The 26,524-nt window shown below is 37.5% G+C and overlaps 1 protein-coding gene across 1 annotated transcript; it reads right to left on the reverse strand.

Annotated features, from left to right (window-relative positions):
• Positions 1 to 33: 33 nt before the first annotated feature.
• LOC119876474 (AP-2 complex subunit mu-like) lies at positions 34 to 26,453 on the reverse strand. Its single transcript, XM_038544068.1, is given in 3 exon segments — positions 34 to 937; positions 940 to 1,363; positions 26,359 to 26,453. Coding segments are annotated over 3 exon segments (1,398 nt in total). The 3' UTR covers positions 34 to 58.
• Between the last annotated feature and the right edge of the window lie 71 nt (positions 26,454 to 26,524).

Consider the following 26,524-nt stretch of genomic DNA (forward strand, 5'->3'; position numbering starts at 1 on the left):
GGCACCCAGACCTGTGGAAAAGGGCGGGTAGGGAAGCAGGCTGGCTGCTACTAGGCAGCTAGCAGCGGGTCTCATAAATGCCACCGTGGCCAATGTAGTGCACCCATTTGATGACATCATGGTCGCTGTAGTTCAGCTTCGGTTCAAACACCTTCAAGTAGCGCACCTTGAGGCCAGAGGGTGCGAATGGCACCTCAAAGTTCATGGAAATGGGGGGTCGAGCCCATTTCTTCTTGTCATTGGCGGGCAGAAGTTCAATCTCTGCGTTGATCTGCGATTCCTTCAAGCCTGCCACGCGCTTTATCTTCCACACGATGGCGTTCTCTCTGGCCTTGCACTTGGCCTTCCCCTTCATGCACATCACCTGTACCCCGCTTGTATTCAGTAGAGTTGGGATCCTCACCTCAATCTTCTGAGCCAGTAAAGAGGGTTTGAAATTGGATTTGATGACCACCTTGACCTCCAGCTTGGTGCGTCCCAGTTCTCGCACTACTGGGATCACCCGGAAAGGAAGGATGATGTCCTTGGTGGTGCGATACCTCATTAGCTCAAACTCTCCATCTGGTGGGATGAAGCTGATGCTGCGTTCAGAGTCAAACTTTCTGAGTCGCACACACTGGTGGAAGGTGCAGTCATCGATGGCAATTGATTGCTTTCCGTTCTTGCTTGTTTCATCAGCTGTGCCTTTGCCTTGCTTCTCAATGACAATCTTGTCATTCATCCCAAACTTGCATTCAGGCATGCCACTCAGGTAGCTCTTTATCACCACCCGGTCTGACACATGGGCACTTAGCACCTGCCCCTGTGGGGACATGAGGAGGTTCACACTTTCCAGCACATCCAAGAAGAGCTCATTCCGGCGATACTTGATGCCCTCCCACTGCCAACCAATCTGCCCAGTCACCTGGCTGGTGATCTGGGATTGCTCTTCTTTGTCTGATGCTGGCTCTTGATACCCTGCTGAGTGATGAAGATTTTCAGTGCTCCTGTCTCTGAATTCTGTGGATAGCCAAAGTCCAGGATCTCATCCAGCAGCTCATATATGAGCCCAAAATTGTTCTTGATATTCTCCTCGCTGATCTTGCCAAAGTAGGCAGCCATTACGTCACACATCTTATAGAGGAATTCAAAGACCATGGCAGCATTGACATTCTGCTTGGTGACAGCTGCCAACCAGATGTTGGACCGCTTAACATGGAAGAAACTGGTGCGAGCGATGTTGGTGATGGGGCTGCATACCTGCTGCCGGGTGTGGATAACATTGACCCGAAAGCATCCACTGCATTCCTCCCTGTCATCTCGGTAGACCTGGGAGAGGAGCACCTCCCCCTTGTGATTATAGATGAATAAGCCTCCAATCAGCCTCCTCCAATCAGCTCAGTCTCCAAGGCCCATCACTCTGAGAACAGACCTGGTGTCCACGGCTGCCTGCTCAGCACCACCCACCCCCGCCAGCCACTCTCCAGATCCCAAGATCTTTCTTGATTCTTTAATATCTATTCTTCTTTGTAAAAATAAATTAATTTCAAAATTATAGAATTACACACTTTTAAAAAAAAACCTAGCTCCCATAAAGTTCATAAATGAGACTCATTAGACAGGCAGACCAAAGTCATTTTCTCCCTGACCTCCTGTTGAAAGCATTTCACTTTCACTATCATGAATTTTCACTTATTTCTCCTGGTAGAGAGATGGGCAGATGAATAGTGAAGTCTTTTGGCAACATGACATTTCATTTATTTCCCTTCACTATAGAAGCACTGCTGAGAGTGATGAGGAAGGAGGATGCCTTGACTCATATCTCCAGTTTTTGTATGATTGATTGGAGGGGGCTAGAGGAGATGACGTAGAAGATTTTTCCTAGATGTAACACTCTAGGAAACACTAGAGACCAAGACAGGTAAGGACTGAAAATATCCTTGGGATTTAGCAGGTAGGCAGCCAGTGGTAATTCATTAGAGAGCAATTTCTGTGAAGGAATTTGGGATAAGGAGTAAGAGTTAGGTGAGTCAGGGAGTGTCAAGCTGAGATGAAATTCATTAAGGAATGAATGGAGCATGAGCAAGTGGTTAGCATGGCCCTGAGAAGAAGGGAAGGGAATATCCATTTGGTGAGATAGAGGAGGTTGATTGCTTGCTTACGTTTAATGATGGGAGAAATATAAAGACATTTAAATATTGATGGGAAAGACCTTCTAGAGAGAGATAAGCAGAAAGTATGTAAAAAGAGAGGTCCCTGAAAAGTTACACAAGGAGGGGTTTCAGAATATAAGAGCAAGGATTCACCTTAGAAGGAAGGAAGTAATAAAATAGTTCATTAAAATGGTTAACTCCATTGAGGAGGAAGGGAAAAGAAAGGAGTTGAAATAGTGACTCTACAAAAAAAAAATCTTCATAAAACGTCAACAATTCTACCCCTTTTCATACCAAGATTAGCTCTCCATGCATTCAGGCACCAAATGACAGGATCTGAATATCGGCATCACATCTGAATGAATGCACAGAACTAGGTGGAATCAAAATATATTTAAATCTAAATTTAATGCCATGTATCTTTCCTTTCTTTAAACTTTCCCTTCTCAATATCACAGCAGTGCCCTCATGAGTAACAAGAGCAGAAATGGATTCTAAAATTGGTCATTAACCCTCTTTCTTCTCTCTAATAATCACTTATTTTTTTTTAATTTAACCAAAGTACAAAGAGTATACTTAATAATCCAAATACAAACTATTTTAAGTTTCCCTTTATGGTCTGGGTAACATTGGCCAATCAGTATAGCATTCTAAGCTCAGGGTGGACTTAGAGAACTGTATAAAGATCTTTTCAGATCTAAGAATTCTCTGACTCTAAATTAGAGAACATTTTCCAAACATGGAACAATTTGGTTTTAACCAGGAAATAAATAGAAGAAATGTTTCTCTTGGATTTTCACTTTGAAATTTGTGCTTAAATTAAAACAAACAAACAAATAATTTTTTTTTTTTTTTTTTATGATAGGCACACAGTGAGAGAGAGAGAGCAGAGACACAGGCAGAGGGAGAAGCAGGCTCATGCACCGGGAGCCCGATGTGGGATTCGATCCCGGGTCTCCAGGATCGCGCTCTGGGCCAAAGGCAAGGCGCCAAACCGCTGCGCCACCCAGGGATCCCCCCAAACAAACAAAATAAAACAGAGTTAGATTTCTTTTCTTGTTTTAGATTTCTTTTCAAATAGTGTTATATTTTACACAAAGTTCTTCTCTATTATTGTTTAGTTTTCTGTCTGAAGTCAAATACCATTAATGTCATTTTGCTCTTTAATATATTTTATAATACATCAAGCTGTTTTCTCTATTAAAATAATGGAGCTTGGGGTGCCTGGGTGGCTCAGCGGTTGAGCGTCTGCCTTGGGCTCAGGGCAGGATCCTGGAGTTCCAGGATCCCTGCATGGAGCCTGCTTCTCCCTCTGCCTATGTCTCTGCCTCTCTCTCTGTCTGTCTCTCATGAATAAATAAATAAAATCTTTAAGAAAATAAAAAATAAAATAATGGAGCTTAATTCAAAATAAAATTGTTATTTTTTTGCCTGTTTCATTTCTATAGTACACTTAAAATCAATCCAAATATCCAGAGAAACTGAAGTACATGTACTAATAAATTTGGCAGAATCATTGGTCTTTTTCAAAAGTCCTGATTTCTTAAAAAGGCTCAAGATAAAGATCATAATTTGATAAGATCAAATTAAATAAAGATCAGATTATGATTTTTATTCATGTGAGAACCAATTTATTTTCACCTCCATGAGAAATGAAATGGGCCTCTGTGATTGCTTAGATAGAACTCTCGTGCAAAAAAACCGAAACCTACTCAAACTAGCCCAAGTCAAAAACTTGCAGTGTTGTTAAAAGGATACAAAAGATTCTCATAGAAATGACACAACAGGGATCTCAACCAGAAAAAAGTAAAACTTGGTCAGAAGCAGGCCCACCCTGATATCTGTAGCACATGGCACAAGAGTACAATGAAGACTTATACACCATATGAGCAAATATTTAAAAGTGGTAAGTCAAAATACTAATATATTTGTTAAGTAAGATATATTTGCTCTTTCTAGTCGACAAAACCTGATAACTTTTAAAATGTAAACCTATGGTCTATTATGACTGAAAGTTAGCAAGATATCACATATAAATGAATTTAATTATTATTATACATATCTGGGTTTATTGCTGGTCAGCAGATGTTTGGATGACTACTAAAATGTATATAAACAATAAATAACATTTACTCTAAAAAATTAATTCTTGCTTTTGTTCCAGCAAAACTGCTGATTATGTTGTCAACTTTATGACAACATAATCAGCAGTTTTGTTTTTTATTATTATTATTAAATATTCACTTAATATGTTTTATCGATGGTAATGCTTAATTAGACAAACCACACTTGAGTCACTGTGGTTCTTAAATAATATGTTTGTTTCAACTTGGACAACCATTGTTCTTATGAGGCAGTGGCAACAGGAAGTGTCAATAACTCAGAAGTGAACCAAGGATTTTATATCCCATAACTTAAAATTTAAGATTGCATATGAAAATTATTACTCCACAAAAATACTACAAAATATACTAGTTTCATATCAATCCATAAAATTTATATTTCATCAACTCTTTTTACAATATCTAGAACCTCTCAGTTATATAAAAAATAGTATTATGTATGTTACAACACATTTATATACATTTATAAATGATACGAATTGTTTAATATTATAAAATGATCCTTTTCCACCATGTACAACTATTCTAATACTATGCTAATTTGTGAATTCCTCTGGAGTCACAAATTGGAACATTCGAAAAAACCAAAAAAATATACATCCTGCACTATTGTAAATGACATTTTCTTGTGCAACAATCCTATTGCACTCATGCTGGTTTAGACAAACATTTGACAGGTAAGCCAGTCTTTCTCTTACTCAAAAGCCTCTACCTGCCCCAGGATGCCCTGCATTTTGAAGCAATGCCTGTCTCTGACATCAAAGAGACACAACAACTGGTACCACTGCTTTTGTTTTCAAAGACACAGGGCAGAGGATACAGAGAAGCATTTCTATTAGGACTGAAGCATTAGTTGTGTTAGTCACAAGAATGAATGTTCAGAATTTAGGGTCTTGCTGTGCCAATGTGGAGTATTGGCTACTGAATTTTAGAAGTGCCCTTGAGTTCTCTAGTGACGTAATTTTCCTTGTGTGAGTTTGTAATATGTGGACCCCACATACTTTAAATGGTCCATGGCAGGACCTTTTATTGACCTTTTCTGTCAATCTTACAGCAATCCTACACATGAAGTTTGGAAAATCTGGAAGCACACAACTCTATTTCTCAATGAGGCACATGGTCTTAGTGCTGCTTCTTTGCATTTTTGCCACATTTTCTTGCCACTTTCTTCAGACTGGCTCTCTGTGCTCTATATGGTTCTACCTAAATTTTACGTGGTTTGTGGCTTTGGCATGCAAAGGCTCTCACCCCCTCTACTGAATCTTTCAGTTTAGGTTCCATTCATCATGTGATAGTCTGCCTGGCCCATCATGGATGAGATGTCCACCTCTGGTTCAGCTGGGGCTAAGAAAAGCATAATTTGTAGAGTGATGTCCAATTTACATATTAATCTTTAAATTTTTTCATATTAATCTTTTTATGACCTATTAGCAATTGGAATCTTCTTTGTACCCAGAAGTAATATTATGCAAAATGTAAAGATTTCATCATGTGCTTTATACTTCAAAAAGTGAATATTTCAATATGAAGAAAACGGTAAGAATATAAACTTATTAAAAGGTAATTTAACTCCTGAAAATATCAGATGTCAAGGCAGTGGTTTTGCTGTTTTGATTTTTGTATTTCCAGTGGAACATATTAAATAAATGAAGGGGTGAATGATGAATCTCTTCTACCTTCTATCAGATATGTTTGATGATGTTACACAAAGTGAGCCCTATGTCTTCTAGCACTAACTAGTTGAGTGTTTCCAGAAAAGTCATGTACTGTCATCTTTCTCCCAGAAAAGGTCAAGCTCTCTTTCTTGGCTTAACATTTATTATCTCTGCCTAGACTACTCTTCCCAAAATTGTAGAACCCATTCATTCTCGAACTTGTGGTCCATGGTCAACTGTGAACTCCTCAGAGGCCTTCTCTGACTGTTACTGGTTACTTCAGGTACTTTCTCATCTCTTAGCTGTTGGCTTCAAAATAGTTATCCAAATTTGTAATTATCTTATTCATCCAGCTGTTTATTTTGTCTTCTCTGCCATGCCAAAAGTTCTACATCCTAAAACCCAGCTATTATCTTAATATCCAGGTATCATTTTGGCATATAATAAGTGCTAATTAGTATTTGTTCAATGCATGAGTTTTGAAATAAGGCTGAACTGGCCCTATTAGATCACAGTACTAAGATCAAAGTTGCACAACATTAACAATGGCAGACAACAATAATTAAACAGATTGTAATTTCTACTTAAAACATAATCAGGGAACAAAACTGTTACCAAGCAAGATGGAACAAATTGTTCATTGCATAAGATCTAATGTTGCTTAATCAAGAAACAGGAATTTCACAAAAACTTCATTAAGTAGACCAACATCATACAATTTCTGTTGTGTAATATGTAAATTTCAAGTGTTCATGATTTTGTTTATAATCTAATCATACAATAAATATTAACTCAAGGATAAGATGGTGCAGGGTCAGTGCAAGGCTACCCCATGAAAATTGCAAACATTGATCTTTCAATTGGTTGTTTTGTCCTTTAAAGGTAGATAATTGCATTGACTGGGCTAGATTGACAAACTATTTCCAAACTATAAAAAAATTGCCTAATTATAGCAATTACCAGGTCAAAAGGGGTGAAGCATTTTATAGCTTTTATTTCATGTTGCTCTGTGGCAAGAGGTGATGCAATTTGCCTCAGCACCAGGAAGAGAATTATGAATACTTATCAATTGGTCAATTGAAATGGAGATGATTTTCTGGTTGAGATTTTTTTTTCACCTCCTTATAACAGTGGTTTCCTTAATAGCCATTTTTAAAATTACAAGCAAGTGCTTTCAGTATTTCCTGACTACAGTAAGTTTTGGAAGTCTATTTCAATGTCACTTATTAAACTGTGAACCCCTGAATTGGCAGACCGTCATATTTGTCCTGAATCTCCCAATCTTGTCTAACACATTTTAGATAATTAATATTTATTGAATTAAATAGAAAATAACTGTGAAAATAAATAGATATAAAATGATATTTTTTTGGACTACTGTGAAATTAAGAACTTCAGTCTAAGCCTAAATGATCAGTTAAGTTTGCCAAGTCAGTAAAACAAAAGCCTCACATTAATGGTTCAAGATTATGTAAACAAAATAACTCGTTGAATCCTATCTTTTTTACTTTTCAACGAGTTCTTTGGACACGGTCTCCAATATAGATTCAGTTCTTTCATTTGATTACTTTATTAAAATTTAAACATTATAAAAGCACTAAAAGCAAATGCTTTTTATCTTAAGAATTAGGTAATGGAATATTTAATAAAAAATAATTATGCTTTATAGAAACCCCATGAGTCAGAGTAGGAGTTATCAAAAAGTTTAAAAGTCTACTGTAAGATAGGGAGAGAAGAGGGCACTTTGGCATCTATGAAAATTATTAACATACATTTCTTTTGATCAAAAGTTCTTTATCTTTGAATATGGAAATACCTGAACATGCGTGAAATAGCATATGGACAAGGTAATTTATTAGCATAACTTGTAACAACATGATATTAGAAATAACCTAAATGTCCATCAATAAGTAACTAGCTGGGGGCACCTAGGTGGCTCAGTGTGTTAAGTGTCCAACTCTTGGTTTCGGCTCAGGTCATAATCTGGGGGTCATGGGATCAAGCCCTACATTGGGCTCCACACTCATGCTCTCTCTCTCAAATAAATAAATAAATAAATAAATAAATAAATAAATAAATAATATCTTAAAATAAGCAACTAGCTAAATGCATTAGAATATATTCACATGATGGAATGCCTTACAGCCATCAAAAAAAAATAACCAACATGCAGAAAAATTAAGGTGCAAAATATGTGCTTCCATGTATGTAAAATAAGAGAAAAAGAATATATGTGTGTGAGTGTATGAGTGAGTGTTTATATGCATAGGCAGAAAATATCTTTGGAAAGACACAGAGGAAACTTGATCTTGCCTTTCTGACCAGAGGAAACTGAATAGCTAAAGGGTAGATGTGGGAGGAAGATTTTTCTCTATACTCCCTTCTCTGGTTTTGGATTTTGGTCTATGTGACAATATCACCTAGACAAAAACAAAGAAATGCATTTTGAAACTCAGAAAAATAAAACCAAGTAAGAAATATTTTCCTCATATAGTCATAGCGTAGATTGCGCTGATTTCTCCATAATCTTCCTCTCATTTGATTTGCCAACTTGCGATCACCATTGCCAGCTTCTTAAAAATAAACTTCTAGGAACAAAAAAAGGAGAGAAAGAGAGCATATAAAACAGAGACGAGATGAAGGATGGGGAAAAAGAAAAGCAGGAGAAGGAAGGTGGGAGGAAAAGGAGAAGAAACAGAAAGATGGCTTTATACAAGGACAGAGAGAAGTTCCTTTGGATCCTTTTAGTGAGGGTTTTGAAAAAAGTACAACAACTTCAAGGTGTATTATTCAATACAATTCAATTTCCCAACAGCTCACACCTTTCATCTGAAACTCCTATATTTTTTTAGCTTTTAAAAGTTTCACAATGGGGATCCCTGGGTGGCGCAGCGGGTTTGGCGCCTGCTTTTGGCCCAGGGCGCAATCCTGGAGACCTGGGATCGAATCCCACGTCGGGCTCCCGGTGCATGGAGCCTGCTTCTCCCTCTGCCTGTGTCTCTGCCTCTCTCTCTCTCTGTGTGTGTAACTATCATAAATAAATAAAAATAAAAATAAAAAGTTTCACAATGTATTCAAGATGTAGATTTCTGTGACTTAAGTGACTCATACTGAAGTCTAAGAAGCAGTTGCTCAGAAAATAAATTCAGAAACGTGCCCTACCCTGTCTTGCCCCAACCCCTTTCTATAAACCCACTCACAAAACCATGCTCAAGTTAAGTAAAGAATACAGATTAGAAAAGTAATAAAGCTAGCAATTATGTTTTTGTTTTGTGGATTGGTTAGTTGGTTTCTATTTCAGAAATAACCTGGTGTAGAGTTAAGAATATCAGAGCAGGCACCAGTACTGGTTGTCACACTAGCATCTATTGGGCATTACCAGGCACTAGAGAAATAGTTTGTGAGGCTCTGGAGATACATCAGCAAAGAAAACAGTTTTTGCCTTTGAAGAGCTCATTCTCTTGGAGGAGGGAGAGATTTGCATATAACCAACTGAAGTACAAGGTGATAAGCATCATACTGGCAGCATCTGGTGCCATAAAGAGCTGAGAAGGGAGAGCGAAGTTCTGCTTGGTTGGGGGAGGCGAGCTGCTGGTAGAAAGGTAGTGATGTTGGAGCTTTGCTTTGAAGAATAAGCAGCTTTCTTTTTCCAGGCAGGCAAGGGGTGAAGAGCATCTCAGACAGAATTATGAAACAGTAAGGCACTTATGGGCTGTGGCATGGATAAGACCAGGCATATGAAATTCCCAGCATACTAACTATATGTGCCTTTCTTTCTCCTACTGAAGAATGGTAGTGAAATGAAAGTGAGAAGTTATATTTGAGGGCAGTATATTTGAGGGCAGTAATACCCTCTGCCTTACCAAAAACAAACAAATAAATCTGCAAAGCAGTACTTTATTTTTTGAAAGACTTAAGTTGCGACTTTGGTATTTGAAAACACTTCCAACCAGTCTCTAAGATCACTCCATCTCCACCATATTAAGATTCAGATGAGAGAAGAATGTGTTGTTTTGTGTATTTTCAACCTCTTTCCACCCCCACCTCTCACCTCCTACTCCTCTCTTTTTATGTGTCCTGAAGATACAAGGAAAGTGATGGTAAGAATCTCCTTGTTTTTCACCAGGTAACACTAACACTGTGACTTAAGATCTAAAAGAAGTGCTAAGAACTTTGGTAGGTCAATGAATTACCATGATCTCCTCACCAGAGACTAAAGCCTGGTGCTTATGGTATACACAGGTCCCCAGGGCTTGACATACCAGAAAGAAGGTAAAATATTCCATCTTGTATGCAAATGGTATTCATTAGCCACAAGCACTGGCCAAGTGGATCTGTTGATAAAATCTCAATAGCAGTATTGTCAAGGAGTGGTCCTGGTAAAAGGCACTTAGCTTCAGCATGGAGAAATGGATTGCTGGCCACAGATTCCCCTAGCCTGATCCAACTTGCTTATATCTCCAAAAGAAATGAAAGGAAAGAATGTAAACAACTCTGAACAGCATATTTTCACACTAGCAAAATGATTCAGAGGTTATACCAACAACTCAATGATTCATTCATAATTTGAATGGGAAAAGAAATTTGTCAATAGGAATGTGTTTGGTGTGGAGTAAAGAATCCTGGTAATGTTAGCCCCAGGATGAAGTTATTATAGTATTGTCTTCTTCTCTTCATGGTCCCAAAGATGAATGTATTTAACAACTTAATTTTAATAATACACTGATGAGAAGGACAAGCAGGAAGGATAGTATAGGAATATGATACTTCTCATGAAACAGTTTCCTTATTTTCTTTGTTTCTGGAGAATGTATTGTATTTCTTAATAACTGAAACCTAGATGAATCATCAGTCTCCTAAATACCTTGTAAGCTAGTCTACCACTCCGTCTACATGACTACACCTGTTCCCCAACTCACCCTCATCAACTTCCCAAGGAAATGTACTTGGACATGACATTGAATCAGCATTTCTAAAGTCCTATAGTAGAGAATGACATGACATATCACTTCAAATAAGCAGTAGCTGCAAACAGTCCTATAACCTGGGGCTAAGAGAACCAGGATTATTGGTTTTTTCCCCATACTCTCACTCATCAGATTCAGTCTCAGGTATTCAAGTCCAAAGGATTTGTTCTGGGGGGAAATTATACCAAGATAGATTTTTATATATTCATATATCATATAATATGTGTAATTTTATACTACATTATAAAACCATTTCATGTATATAGATAGCTGTATAGAAGAATGAAGACAGTGAATTCTACCAAAAAATAAAGCCTTCCACTTTACATACCAACAACTTGTTAAAGCACGTATACTGATTTTTTTAATGGAATTCTTTCTAAAAGAAATTACATCTTGTCCTTATTAAGCAGTAGTTCATGGATATCATTTAAATTTTTCTTGCTGATTTGGAGTCTTAATTAACTACCAATCTCATTAAGAATGTATGCATATTAAATCTGTCTCCTTTTTTATCAACTCTTCTTGCTTCCTTTGAGTTTTTTGTTCTCAATATTCTATTCACAGAGAAAATAGATAAATTTTTTAATACTTTCACACACACACACACACAAGATGAAAAGTCGATAAGCTCAGTTCTGTAGAATAGTAACTGTAAAGGACATGGATTTAGTGCAGAGATTTTGTAAAAATTGTCTAGAGAACTTAAAAGCCTTTATCACCTAATTACAATTCAGAGCTCTGGCCCAGAAGGTTTTGGTTACTGGCAAGGTGTTGCTGTAATTTTATACTAAATATAAAAGACTTTAAAAAATTTTTGGTACACCTACAAAATAAAATAAAATCAAAAGTAAATGGCATTTTTTCTTAACTTGGTAAGGCTTCCTTCTCCACATACCACTCAAAGATGCTTTAAATGAAAATGTCACATGAAATATTGTTATATTTCTGGCTCCGTAGTGGACTGAAAATATACTACAGAAACTTGAAAATATTTGGTTTCCTATTCAACAAGATTTAAATTTAGGAATTATCAACAGAACCTATATTATTCCATCTGTAGGTTCATAAGCAAAAGATAAGTTCTAAATTATCACTCCCAAGGATCATTCTGATGTAGTCTAATTTTGAATAATATTTGAATAATCTTATTTTTAATATACTTGAATATCTGAATTTTTAGGTAAATAAAATAAGCATCAGTTTCAGTAAGCATTTGTAGTTTTTCTGATATGAATCCATATCTAATCAGAAATATTACTTGCTTACTTATAATTAACCCTGTTTCTAAATTATTTCCCTATTTGCTGTACAAAAATACAGTAACAAGGGTGCCTGGGTGGCATGGTCCGTTGAGCATCTGACTCTTGGTTTCAGCTCAGATCATAGTCTCAAGGTCATGAGATCTAGCCCTGCTTCCGGCTCTGCACTCAGCGCAGAGTCTGCCTAAGTCTCCCTCTGCCTCTACCCTTCCCACCTCAACCATGCTCTCTCTCAAATAAATACATCTTTAAAAAACTACAGTAACAATATTTAATAAGCAAACATGTGAATGCTTATCAGAAACAAACATTGAACAACCTTAACTAATCATCTTCATTTTAATTTTATCTAGCTCTCTTTGAAGCAATGGTGGTGCTGAAAAATTCACAACTCAGTTCACAGACCCAGTGCCAAATATTTGAGTATTCTAGCTTTGAGAATTCTGAACTTCATTATATTTTGTTTCTTTTTTTTATTTTTATTTATTTTTTCTTTTTTTTTAAATAATAAATTTATTTTTTATTGGTGTTCACTTTGCCAACATACAGAATAACACCCAGTGCTCATCCCGTCAAGTGTCCCCCTCAGTGCCCGTCACCCACTCACCCCCACCCCCCGCCCTCCTCCCCTTCCACCACCCCTAGTTCATTTCCCAGAGTTAGGAGTCTTTATGTTCTGTCTCCCTTTCTGATATTTCCCACACATTTCTTCTCCCTTCCCTTATATTCCTTTTCACTACCCACTATGCTTTTTTTTTTAATAAATTAATTTTCCATTGGTGTTCAATTTACCAACATACAGAATAACACCCAGTGCTCATCCCGTCAAGTGTCCCCCTCAGTGCCCGTCACCCACTCACCCCCACCCCCTGCCCTCCTCCCTTTCCACCACCCCTAGTTGGTTTCCCACAGTTAGGAGTCTTCATGTTCTGTCTCCCTTTCTGATATTTCCACACATTTCTTCTCCTTTCCCTTATATTCCCTTTCACTATTATTTACATTCCTCAAATGAATGAGAACATACACTGTTTGTCCTTCTCCGATTGACTTACTTCACTCAGCATAATACCCTCCAGTTCCATCCACGTTTCATATGCTTACAGATGGTTAAGCTTGATCTGAGAAGATGCTCTCAGGAAGAGACTAAAACCTCATCTTGTTGCATAAATAGAGTGACCGTATATTCCATTTGTCCAGGACAGCCCCTATTTATGCTAGTCATCACAATCTAATTTCAATAGGGCCCCCATGTCCCTCAAAATGTCCCATTTTAAGCTATAAATTACAAGGTCATCCTATCTATTAGGTTAATTCAGAGACAATGGAATGGTTTTGCTTCTTCAACTAAAACTTGAGCACCTTGGATTCTTAGGAGAAGGTAGAGGAGTCAAGAAAGACAAGAGAAGACAAGATGTTGGGGAAAATTCTTTGGTTTCCCATTTGTAAAAAGAAAGTGAACATCAAGTTGAAAGACTATATTATCATTCAACATGTCTTATGCCTGCTTCTAAGCTGGCAGTTCAGTAGTATCTGGTGTATTTTCCAAAAATTGAAATAACATATAGGGTTAGAAGATATTTAGAACTAGGTGAATTTGGGACACACATTTTTGAGGATCTCTGAGTTAAATTCTTTTTTTGTCAAGATTTCATTTATTCATTCATTAGAGACACAGAGAGAGAGAGAGAGAGGCAGAGACACAGGCAGAGGGAGAAGCAGGCTCCACACAGGGAGCCCGACGTGGGACTCGATCCCGGGCCTCCAGGATCACGTCCTGGGCCGAAGACAGCGCTAAACTGCTGAGCCACCCGGGCTGACCTCTGAGTTAAATTCTTGAAGTGATATTCCACACTCATCATTTTGGATAGTGCCATTTCCTTTATAATATGCCACCTTTTAGTCCATGGATATATGAAAATAAAAAGATAATTACTTAATTTTGTCCTGGGGTTCTTAAAGCTTTAATAACCTACCTGTACTTTTACTGGCAATTTTTGATAACAAGGACCCTGCAAGGGCCACGCCTTAGTGGCTGGTGCCACTGCTAGCGAGACCAGTGGTCCCATAAAGACTGATTTCCTGTCATACAGCGGGGCAGATAGCCAGACTCACATTTGGGGAAAGTGACCGCAATAACCTCCAGAGACTCGGAGTTAAACTATGCCATTTGCTAGTTTTGTGAACCTGAACAAAATCAAAATCAGATCATAACAAACTGAGGTTTTCCACAATTTTATTTGTAAAACAGAGAGCTAGACCTCTAAGATAAGATCCACCTCAAGCAACTTGGAAATACCTTGAACTTTGTTTTAATGGCTTAAGCAAAATACATATATTCTCTGACTCTGAGGAAGATTAGCAATCAGATCCTCTTCATATCCAGCATATCAACCCCCAAATTGCAGAGTTTCCTATGGGCCTCTCTCCTAAAAACAATTACACTATGTAGTATTTTCCTACCAGGAGTTGAGTTTTGTTTGATTATTTGTTTTCCACTTGTTCCTTTTTTCTTCATTGAAATTCTAGAGTGAATCCAACTTCTTTGTTTCCAATTGTCTGTTCCATATTATGTCACTAAGGTAACGGTTAGTTATTATCTGTGATATTTTCTTTCCAATCTCCTTCCTGACCTTTGATCTGTCTCCATCTCAAATTTAAATTTTAGTTTTCTGAGGCAGAAACTCTATCTAAAGCTCAGTATTTAGTCAACACTGTGCTTTCTCTGAAAATGTAGCTTCCTCTGACATTTTTTTAAAATATAAGATTAATTCCTTTATTTATTTCCAGGTCCGCTTCAGTATCATAACTTTTCATAGTGTCTTGTAAGTTATATTAGCTGAACTAATTAATTAATTCTTTTTTAACTTGTGGGTTTTTTTAAAGTAACATAAAATTTACCATCTTCGTTGTTTTAAAGTGTGCAGTTTGCAGTATTAAGTATATTTACAGTGTTGTACAACAGATCTCCACAGCCTTTTCATCTTGCAAAACTGAAATTCTGTAACCCATTAAATAGCAGCTCCCCATCTCTTTCTCCCTAAGGTCCTGGCAGCCACCTTCCTACTTTCTATTCCTATGAATTTGACTACTTTAGATAGCTCATATAAGTGGCATTTTAAACACAATCTGATCTATATTTTTATTACATATACAGTCACAAGAGCCATGGCAATATGATTTTATATGTTAGTATATTAGCACGTTAATTGTTTCAAAGAGCTTGCATTGATATTAAGTCCCCCTTTATTCAGTACTTTCTCTCCTGTCACCCTCTTTCTCAGACTTCCCACTCTTCGAACCCTTTTCATCATGGCCTTCAAAACTCAATCCCACTGTAAGCAAGCATTCTGTACTCTTAGTCTTAACTGAAACCTCACTTTCCCTGGAGAATCTTTTCTCTCTCCAAACCTATAATGAAGGCTCTTTGTTCTCTTATAACTCACACAGTCCAAGGCCATGGTGATGGCGTATAGGAAGGAGTATATAAGTTAATAGTTAATAGTCTTTTGGTTAGTAGTAATAGAGACTCAGGCTAATGTCTAGCATAACCTTAAAAAATTATGGACCTATATAACTGAAGAGAGGTATTCTCAAAGATGCAAACAAATATCAGAAATATTATTCCAACTTTCAGCCATTATTTCTACTTGTCTCTGCTCAAAATAATTTTCTCAGGATTCTATGGCCATCTTCTAGGCAGTGGGCAAGATGGCTGCTGATAACAAGGTCACATCATCTTTACCCTCATCTTGAAGAGTACATCTACAATTCAGAAGTACTGTAGTTGAATAGCTTGGGTAATAAAGCTATTCTTTGATCCAGTTACTTTCTATGCAAACACTTTCCATAACTTTCTATTGGTCCAGCCTGGGACATAAGTCCACTAATTTGTGAGGCTGAACACCAAAATAGATAGCTCCTCCAAAATCACATGAAGTTCATATCTTCAAAGAAAAACATCACAGGCTATCTACTAGAGAAGAAGTGGCATTCTTTAGCACCTCATGTTAGTTTTAAATCATTTCTTCTTTATCTTCCTCTAATAAAAGCTAACAAACCTCTCCTCCTTTGAGACATGTTAGTCAGCTCCTATTCTCAGCCATCTACTGTCATTGGTCAATACTTAACTTAGATGGGTTTGGCACAAGTTTTTCAAAATATTTATCATCATAGTGTACTACTTCCATGTCCATTTGGATGACTTCTCCAATAGCCTAAAGTCTTAAGTTCATAGTTCCTTGGTCCCCTAAAATCTAGTCTTCTTAATTTTCTTTTTTCTAAATCTTATCAACCATGGAAATTTTCTTTTTAAAAAACCTTAAGATTCTAGTGTTAATCTCTCTGACCACAAATTCTGACTTTCTCCCACGTGTCCACACAGACATCCAACAGAAACATCAATTGATAAATCATGGTAGACTGTATTAAGATTGTGCCCCAGGCACTGCTACAGTTCATACACCTTGTCTCTGACCTGCTTGCCCACCTGACAGTGATGGCAGCTGCCCATCAACAGCGATTCCAGCTCTGACCAGATCTCCTCCTTTGGGTTTTCTGAGCACCAATCTAGGTGTACATGCAATAACATGTAAAAGGCACCAGCTTTAATCTCAGGTCATCCAGATGTTGTGAGCATCAAACAAGTTCCCTCTGGCCACATGAGTTCCAGTTTGTTTCCTCAGGTTCCACTCTGTCCCTGTGGACCTCAGCTTGCATTTTCCTTTCCTATGTGTCCTGCTGACCTACACTAACTGCAAGCCCACCATCATATGCAGAGGGGACTTAAAAATATTATTTCTCCAGTTTCCCTTCATGATGATTAGCAACTTTTCTCTGATCTTCCAACATCACTGTTAAGATTTCTGTGCCTCCAGGTTCTTGTACACTTTGTACGATCTAATCCCTACAATAAATCTATTTCATATCACTCATAGGGGTACTCCTTCCCTAGTCAAGCTGTAACTGAGACACCTGATTGGAGGTTATTGCACAAAACTCTGAGAAGTATCTATAGAAAAATAAAAGTACTTAAGAAGCAAAAGAATTCACATCAAATGAGAATTTATATTCTTAGATGTGTTTGAAAAGTTCTGTATGATTGGAAATGAGAGGAATAGCAGGACTGAAAAACACTCATAAATTTTATGTCTCAAATCACTTAGGATGCTCTTTCTATGTAACCTCATCCCTTTTTCCATTCCACATAAAATCAAGAATCATTAACAATTTTTTACTAACTGGTCCTATGCTTTTCCCCACCAACCTCAACCAAACATTTTATGTTACATTTCAGCACAAAATGGTAGATTCAGCCTATTTTCCACTTTTCTTCTTCTGTATACCCCATAAGATTATAATAAGGATTATCTAAAATTATAAAAACACAATAACTAAAAGAAAATAGTGGAAGCATACAAAAACAAGTACTTTAACATATTTCTGGAATATGGAAATTGAGAAAGAATACCTCTTGTGCTAAAGCTCTAGCCCAAAATAAGAGAGAAGGAGGCTTCAGCAGATATGGGAAACACCTTGTCCAGCAGAAATCAAGATGCTTCAGAATAGAGACTATAGGTAGAAGAAAGGTCAGGAGAAAGTGGACATGAAAACGAGATTAAATGAAGACCTGTATAAGACATAGACACCTGTCTTCTCACGCAGAATGACTTGTAGTTAGGCATTTCACTGGTGCCAGAAAGCAAAGCCCCTCTCCTTCTAGTATTAGCTAGAAGAAAAGGCAGCTGGCTCACTTCCCTCTAACTATAATGTAAAGCTTCTAGCCACCAAACCTCTTCACATACAGAACACACCATAACCTTTTAATTACCTCAGTTTTAAATGGAAATAGGCAACAAATGACTACCAGAAAACTGAGGGAAGGTTGCAGTGTAACAGAAAGACCAAGATAAATAACAAAATTATCCCCTAAACAAAAAGAATATCCAGGAAACAGCAGAAGAGAGCCTTAAGTAAAACTTTAGTGTCCTTACACAGAAAATACTAAAGAAAAGATCAACAAAATTGAGAATCAATATAAAGTCTAGTTATTAAGAATTCTAAAGAGATGAGAGCAATTTATCAAAGAATTAAAATAAGATAATTCTCCGGAGATGAAAGGAGGACCTGTCTCCAATCTGGTAGGGTCTACTTGCAACCAATGGTATGAATTTAAAAAGAACCACACTTGGGCACATTATTATAAAACTTCAAAACTCCAAAAGTTAAAAGATATTAAAAAGCTTCCACAGAGGGCTGGGAAAGACAATTGTGTACACAGAAATTAGAATCAGAAGCATTGATTCCTGGGATTCCTGGGTGGCTTGGTGGTGGAGTGTCTGCCTTTGGCTCATTCTGAGGCCTGGGATAGAGTTCAGCATCAGGCTCCCCGCAGGGAGCCTGTTTCTCCCTCTGCCTGTGTCTCTGCCTCTCTCTGTGGGCTCTCATGAATAAATAAATAAAATCTTAAAAAAAAAGCATTGATTCCTTTTTGTTTTATTAGCGACACCACATAGTACAGCAATATTTTTAAGGTTCTGTGGGAAGCTTTTTTCCAACTTAGCATTCTCTACGCAGCCAAACCATTAATCAAGTGGGAAAGAATGAAAGAGAACTTTTTGGTCTGAAAGCACTGATAGATTTATCTCCATACCCCCTTCCTTGGGAAGTTCCATGAGGAGTGGTGACAGGTGTGAGAGTTGTGTGAGGTAAACCCTCATGACTCATAGCAGGATGACACTAGGAAGTGTCAAATTTGATAAGTCAAGAAATCGCATTATACATGATTTATTGGAGACATGGAGTTAACCACCAGAATAACAAAAAAAAAAAAAAATGAAGTTGTAAAAGTAGCGACTTCTAAAGAAGGACTTAGGTGGTAGGGTAAGTACAACTTTAACCATGTACATATATTAACATGAAGTAATTTTTAAATGTACTACCAGAGCTCCAATTAAAATTCTTTGTCTACTGTTTTATAATATTAACTACATGGGCTGTGGCAAGCAGAATGATGCCCACAACGAGCACCACATCTTGTGAATATGTTATCTTATGTAGCAGGAAGGGACTTCGCAGATATGATTAAGGTTCAGGATCCTGAGATGGGGAGATTAGCATAACTTAACTAGGTGGGCCTGACATAATCACAAGGTCCTTAAAAGTAGAAGAGGAGGGCAGCCCCGGTGGCTCAGCTGTTTAATACTGCCTTCAGCCTGGGGTGTGATCCTGGAGACCCGGGATCGAGTCCCACATTGGGCTCCCTGCACAGAGCCTGCTTCTCCCTCTGCTTGCCTCTCTCTCTGTCATGAATAAATAAATAAAATCTTTAAAAAAATGTAGACGAGGAAAGCAGAAGGGAGTCAGAGGAGATGTGACTAGGAAGAGTAGGTGGAGAGGTGTAACTTTGCTGGCTTTAGAGATGGAAGAAGATGCCAAAAGTGTAGGCAGTCTCTGGAAACTGGAAAGGCAAAGACATTGATTCACCCCTGGAGACTCCAGAAGGGAATACAGTCCTGTTGACCCCTCAATTTTATTTCAGCAAGATCCATGGCATGCTTCTAACCTGCCAAAGTATAAGAAAGATTTTTGTTTTATTTTACCATGTTTGTGGTCATTTGTTACAGCAACAATAGGAGACTAATACATGGACTTACATGACTGGAATTAACTCCTTTTGATGTTTTCCCATCTTAGACTATTATTTTCCTTTCAGCTATTACATTATGATCAGGTTTTCCATTTTAAAGGGCAGCAAAACAGACCCTTTGCTTTTCCTATTTTATAGGTACTGGCTTTTTTGTTTAGTATTTCAGGCAGTTTACCACCATAATATCAAATCTTCCTTGGTATCAATTTTGGATCCATTATAATGTGTCTATTTTCAGTGAAGCCATGATGGAACATTTTTTGATGATCTTCTTTCCTAGAAACCTGAATAATTCCATCTGATTGCCCATGTCTTTTTTCAAGAGCTTCAACATCCAGAAACCACACTTTCAGAAACAAAAAAGAAAGCGATTAAGTGTAAGAAAAAATGATTCTGTTTTTTTCTGACACAATTAGTCTTATTTCTCTGTATCGAGTCTTCTAGACATAACTTCAGGTGTCACAGCAAGGTCAGAAGCTTTTGCTAAACACTCCACTTAACAATCATGTATTTTCATTTAATTATACCTTAAAGTAATTTTATGGTTGTTATTATATGTGTACTAATCTTCACTTTCTCTAAACTGAAATTCTCTTTGCCTCTTTGTGGGGAAAACATGGACTTTGAGCTAAATATATCTAGATTCCATACCTGGCTCTCTCATTTACAGTCTACATAACCTTGGGCAAGTTATTTAACCTCTCTGAGCTTTCTCCAACCATAAATACAGAGGTTGTAATGCTTTATACTGCCTACCTCACCTCTGCAATACTGACATTTTTTTAATAATAAATTTATTTTTTATTGGCGTTCTATTTGCCAACATACAGAATAACACCCAGTGCTCATCCCGTCAAGTGCCCCCCACAGTGCCTGTCGCCCATTCACCCCCTCCCCCCACCCTCCTCCCCTTCCACCACCCCTAGTTCATTTCCCAGAGTTAGGAGTCTTCATGTTCTGTCTCCCTTTCTGATATTTCCTACCCATTTCTTCTCCTTTCCCTTCTATTCCCTTTCACTATTATTTATATTCCCCAAATGAATGAGACCATATGTTTGTCCTTCTCCGATTGACTTATTTCACTCAGCATAATACCCTCCAGTTCCATCCACGTCGAAGCAAATGGTGGGTACCTGTCATTTCTAATGGCTGAGGAATATTCCATTGTATACATCAACCACATCTTCTTTCTCCATTCATCTTTTGATGGACGCTCTTTGTTGTAAGGAGCTGTCCTCGTGTTTTTCAGCAGCCCTGGTCTCTCTATTCGTTAGATGTGAGTACATCCCCCACTCCTTGTTACAATCAAAATTTTTTCCAGACATTGTCAAATGCCCCCCTGGGGCAACGATTACTTGTTTGTTGAGTGGGTTAAATGAAATTATGTGAGTCATTTAGCACATTTTGACACATAATAGGTACACAATAAATGTAATTTTTGTATTATTGGTAGACCTGGGTTCTCAATAATGACAACAACCACATTGTACTGCATAAAAACAAAGAATGAGAAATCAGAGAATGAAAATTTTTAAGTTATTATTATCAGGGGTAAGATTGGCTATAATTCAGAGAGGAAATAATTCAGTATTAGTTCAATTAGGATTATAGGAGTTTGGTTGTGACTATTCTGAGGGAAGGAGAGGAGGGAACCTGAGTAAGTTAAAGCATTTGTGAATTTGACAGATACCAATTTCAACCTTACCTGACATTTTTTTCTTCTTTTAGTCCCCTGAGAAAAACACAGCCATTGGAATTATTTTCTTAATAATAAATTTATTTTTTATTGGTGTTCTATTTGCCAACATACAGAATAACACCCAGTGCTCATCCCGTCAAGTGCTCCCCTCAGTGCCCATCACCTATTCACCCCCACCCCCCACCCTCCTCCCCTTTCACCACCCCTAGTTCATTTCCCAGAGTTAGGAGTCTTTATGTTCTGTCTCCCTTTCTGATATTTCCTACCCATTTCTTCTCCTTTCCCTTCTATTCCCTTTCACTATTATTTATATTCCCCAAATGAATGAGACCATATTAGTTTGTCCTTCTCCGATTGACTTATTTCACTCAGCATAATACCCTCCAGTTCCATCCACGTTGAAGCAAATGGTGGGTATTTGTCATTTCTAATGGCTGAGTAATATTCCATTGTATACATAAACCACATCTTCATTATCCATTCATTTTTCAATGGACACCGAGGCTCCTTCCACAGTTTCAGCCATTGGAATTTCAAATTAAATTCAAGCCTTATTTCCACTGTCTGATAATGTAGAAAGAGTTCAGCATTGAGAAACAGGCAAGAAAATGTCTAACCATTCTGAGCCTATTTCCATATCTGCAATATAAGGATCAATAATATTATTACTTGATAGTGTTTTGTGAATATTCTGTATTTCATTGGCAACCTACAATAGAATTCAAGGATTAAGCACCTGAGACCCTACCATTTATTGGTACCTCCTATGAACCAGGCATTGGTCGAAGAGCTTGGCATATATTAACTCACTTAATCTTTAAAACAAAGACAAGAACTCCAAGAGCAGGACAGCACTAATCTAACCCTTTTTTTTAGAAAGGCACCACGGTGCTAAGGCACTTGCCAAAGGTCACATGACCAGGGGGTGATGGAGCTAGAATCACAACCTTCCAACTCCAGAGTCTAAACTTATAACAAGTAACATTTCCTAACTCTTATCCTTGCCTAGTTAGATATATATAGCTGGAGTCTGCATAAGGTTCCTTACTTAGGTTGATGGAAATGCCTTTTCACTTTGTTTTAAAGAATTTTGGGTTAATAAAGAAAACAGACGTGATAATTCAGATTCCAAACTCTGGATTCAAAGTCTTGTATAAATTTGGATCACAGTGAAGGATAAGAGCCTGAACATTTAACAGACCAGAAAGGAGAGTGATTAAAGACTTACAGTGACCAAATAGCTAGGGATTAATTGCTTACAAAGCAAGTTTATTTTTATTACAAGAGGTTAATTCATTTATGGATCATGTGCAAATCTTTTACAAAGTATGGGGAGAAGTTGGAGCAGAAGCAGATATCTCTGAAATGTTCTCACCTTCCTGAGAGTCCATAGGTTTTAGAGAGGAGATGTACATGAAAAGAAAATAAATGAAAAGAATATACATGGTTTTGGGTTCTTTGCTTTTTGGGTTTTTTTCTGGGTAACTGTTTTACTTGTTGAGACACATATTAGAGATGCCCCATTAGGAAAAGTCCTTCTGATACATTCACTGCAGTATTTAAAAATAAATGCTTATGCAAATTTTTTATCACAATCTTTGTTAAAAAATAAATCCTATATTAAAGAAACATTTTGTTCAAAATTTGCCTAAAACAAGAAAAATACAAATATTTGCTTTTTTTTTAACACAAAGTGTGAAAAGCGTGTTGGGTTGAATAATAAATTAGAGTCAGACTAGGAAGGGCCCTCGAAGCCATTCTAAAGAGTTGTGAAGGTAAAGTAGTGAATAATGAGAGTAGAAAAAAGAAACTGTATCTGAGGGACATCTCCCAAGGAGAGTGGATAGGTCTCCAAAACTGATTAGATTTAATGAGCAAAGCAAAAGGGGGAGCAGAGAAAGACTCCAAGGTAGATAAGTGGTGAAGCCATTAGCCAAGACTAGGCAAGGCATCCCATGTCCTCTGAGAGGAGAAACAGTGGAAGAAAGGGAATAACAAGCGATAGAACGACTTCAGTTTTAGAAATGTTGAGATGGTGCTTAATACACAGGTGTAAATAGCTGATGCGATACTGGGTATATGAATCTGAGTTTGCAATGATTACAACCATAAGAATTTTTATTTATTGCTAGACTCTATGCTAAGCATTTTGTACTCTGTAGCAGAAGCTGCTATTTCTAAATATATGTGCTCCCTCAATAACTATATTCACCTTTATTGATATTAAGAGAACCCATGATTTGTGGCTAAGTACATAGCTACTTGGAAAGAGACTGTGTGCCCTAATCTTCCTTGGCTAGGTGTCACTATGCAACTAAATTCTGACCAATGGCCTGGAAGTGGAAGTGTTCTCAAAAAAGCCTTTCCTTATCCTTCTTAATGCAAGAATGCAGACAATGACATGGCTAGGATAGACAGATACTTAGATATGGAAGTACAGCAACCACACAAACCAGTACCTGCATACCAGGAGCACCAGGTCAGAGCCCTAGGCACCTAGTGAGAATTATTCGTGAGACAAAAGTAATTTGTCTCTTTTTTAGATTACTAATATTTGGATGTTCTGCTTTTTAAAACAAAACCAAATCTTAACTAGGTCATGTACATCATCTCATATAATCCTCATAACAACACTATCATTATACCTAATTTAAAAGTGAGGAATGAGGGGTGACTGGGTGGTTCAGTGGTTGGGCATCTGCCTTTGGCTCAGTTCATGATCCTGGGGTCCTGGGATTGAGTCCTAGATGGGGCTCCCAGCAGGGAACCTGGTTCTCCCTTTGCCTATGTCTCTGCCTCTCTCTCTCTGTGTGTGTGTGTGTGTCTCTCTCTCATAAATAGATGAATAAAATCTTAAAAAAAAAGAAGGTAGGGATGAGCCTAAGAGAAATGAAGAGAGAGATTTGCCCAAGGTCATCCAAACAGGAGAAAGTAGAGCTAGAATTTAATCCAAGAAATCCAATGGCAGAGGCCATACTCATTATCACTAAGCTTTATGAAACCATCTACTCTTTGATCTATAAAGGCATCCCACCCAGATAAAAATCAGTCGTTTCATTTTTTAACTTTTTCTTAAAGTATAATATATGTAGAGAAAAGAACACGTCCGTATTTTTTAAATGAAGAGCATATTCAAAGTGTTATCTGGTTTCTAACCTATACTCTTCCTCCTCATTCATGTGTTCATTTTCCCTTGTCCCCAGATGACTATGTAAGCATCATTCTTTCCATGTTTATTTTATGACCCAGAAACACATTATTAAAGGACTCTGGAGACTTCTCTTTTGTAGGCTAGAAAACCACAGGTCCTTATGCTTTTACTTATAGATTTAATTTTCCAACTACTTGAATTATTCCCACTGTAAATCTTTAAGCATTCTTTTTTTTAATTTATGATAGTCACACAGAGAGAGAGAGAGAGAGGCAGAGACACAGGCAGAGGGAGAAGCAGGCTCCATGCACCGGGAGCCCGACGTGGGATTCGATCCCGGGTCTCCAGGATCGCGCCCTGGTCCAAAGGCAGGCGCCAAACCGCTGCGCCACCCAGGGATCCCCCTTTAAGCATTCTTTAATCCCTCTCAATCTTTTACCTAAGTACCCTTCATGGTGGCAAACTGAGCAGCATAAATGGCTTGAGAATGGGTTTTTCACAGCACTTCCTTTGTGCCAGGCCAGGATTCATGCATTAGCCTACCCATCATATTGAGTAGATTTAAATACTTGGTGAGTTAAGAAGTTCTTTCTGTTTTTCGGAGACAAAGAGGACTTTGTGTCATTGCTGAAAAGCCACATAAATAACTTGAAAACAAAGAGTTTGTCAGTTACAATCTGTTCTTTATATTTTCAGGATTTGAATTTGGCTAACCATAATCCACTAAAAGTCATCTGTAGACAGGAAGGCATGGGAAAAAGTGGTGCAATAGTTTCTTTCTGGGACAGACCCAGGGGGTCAGCAAATAGGGAGAGGTACACCATGCTGGAGAGCTAAATTTAGAGCAGGACAATTTCCATGGGTTAGGACATTGTCATGTGGAGGAATAAGCTCAAGAAATACAACTTGCTGTCACACACCCCCAGAAAAATCCAGGTGCCCAAATAGCTTAGATTCAAAAGAAAGATCTATGCCACTGTGAAATTCTAAAATTTAGAAGTCTAGAAGTTAATTTGTTTCCAGATATTTGGGTAAAAAAATTCAGAAAAGAAACATGCCTTTTGCTAAGAAGGAGTACTCAGAGGTAAGATTAGAATCCCAGAAGGTTCTCTAAAGATGCTCAGAAATATGGAAAATTGAAAGTTGAAATTCATCAACACTGTAAATTAATTACAGAGATGAAATAATCTTACAGGAAAGAAACAAAAGGAGTATCATTACATGCAAATAGATAAATAATGTGAAAGACTTGCAAGTTCTGGAGATACTATCATTAAAAATGATTTTTATTATTCTAGTATAATGATAGGAACATGAAATTTAGATCCAAAAGTCATGTGCATCACACAAAGAATGGATTTCTCTAATATATGAAAACTACTGTTAATAAATTTTAAAAAGACCTATCACCCCAATGAAAAGGGACATGAAAAGATAGTTTACAGAAGAAAGACAAATAGTTCTTCTATATTTGACATAATGCTCCACTGTACTCATAATATGACAATTAAAAATTAAAACTACCAATGAAATACTTTTCATCTCTCAAACTGGCAAGCTTCAAAAAGTGTAATAAAGCATTATTTGCAAGACTGTGTGAAATAGACCCTTTCATAATTGCTGGCAGGAGTGAAAATTGATCCAATTTCTTAGGAGAACAATTTGGCAATATCTATCAAAATTACAAAGGTATACATCCCCTCACCCAAAAGCTTTGCTCCTACATCCTTAAGTCATCTACTCCCACATCTTGAAATGACTTGTGTTCAAGGCCTTTATATTGTAGCATTTTAAAAACCCGAGTATAGCTGACAGACATTGTCACATTAGTTTCAAGTGTACAACATAGTGATTAAAAATGTCATTTTTATGCTATGTTCACCACAAGTA

This window comes from Canis lupus, chromosome 8 (genome assembly GCF_011100685.1).
Source record: "Canis lupus familiaris isolate Mischka breed German Shepherd chromosome 8, alternate assembly UU_Cfam_GSD_1.0, whole genome shotgun sequence".
NCBI lineage: Eukaryota > Metazoa > Chordata > Mammalia > Carnivora > Canidae > Canis > Canis lupus.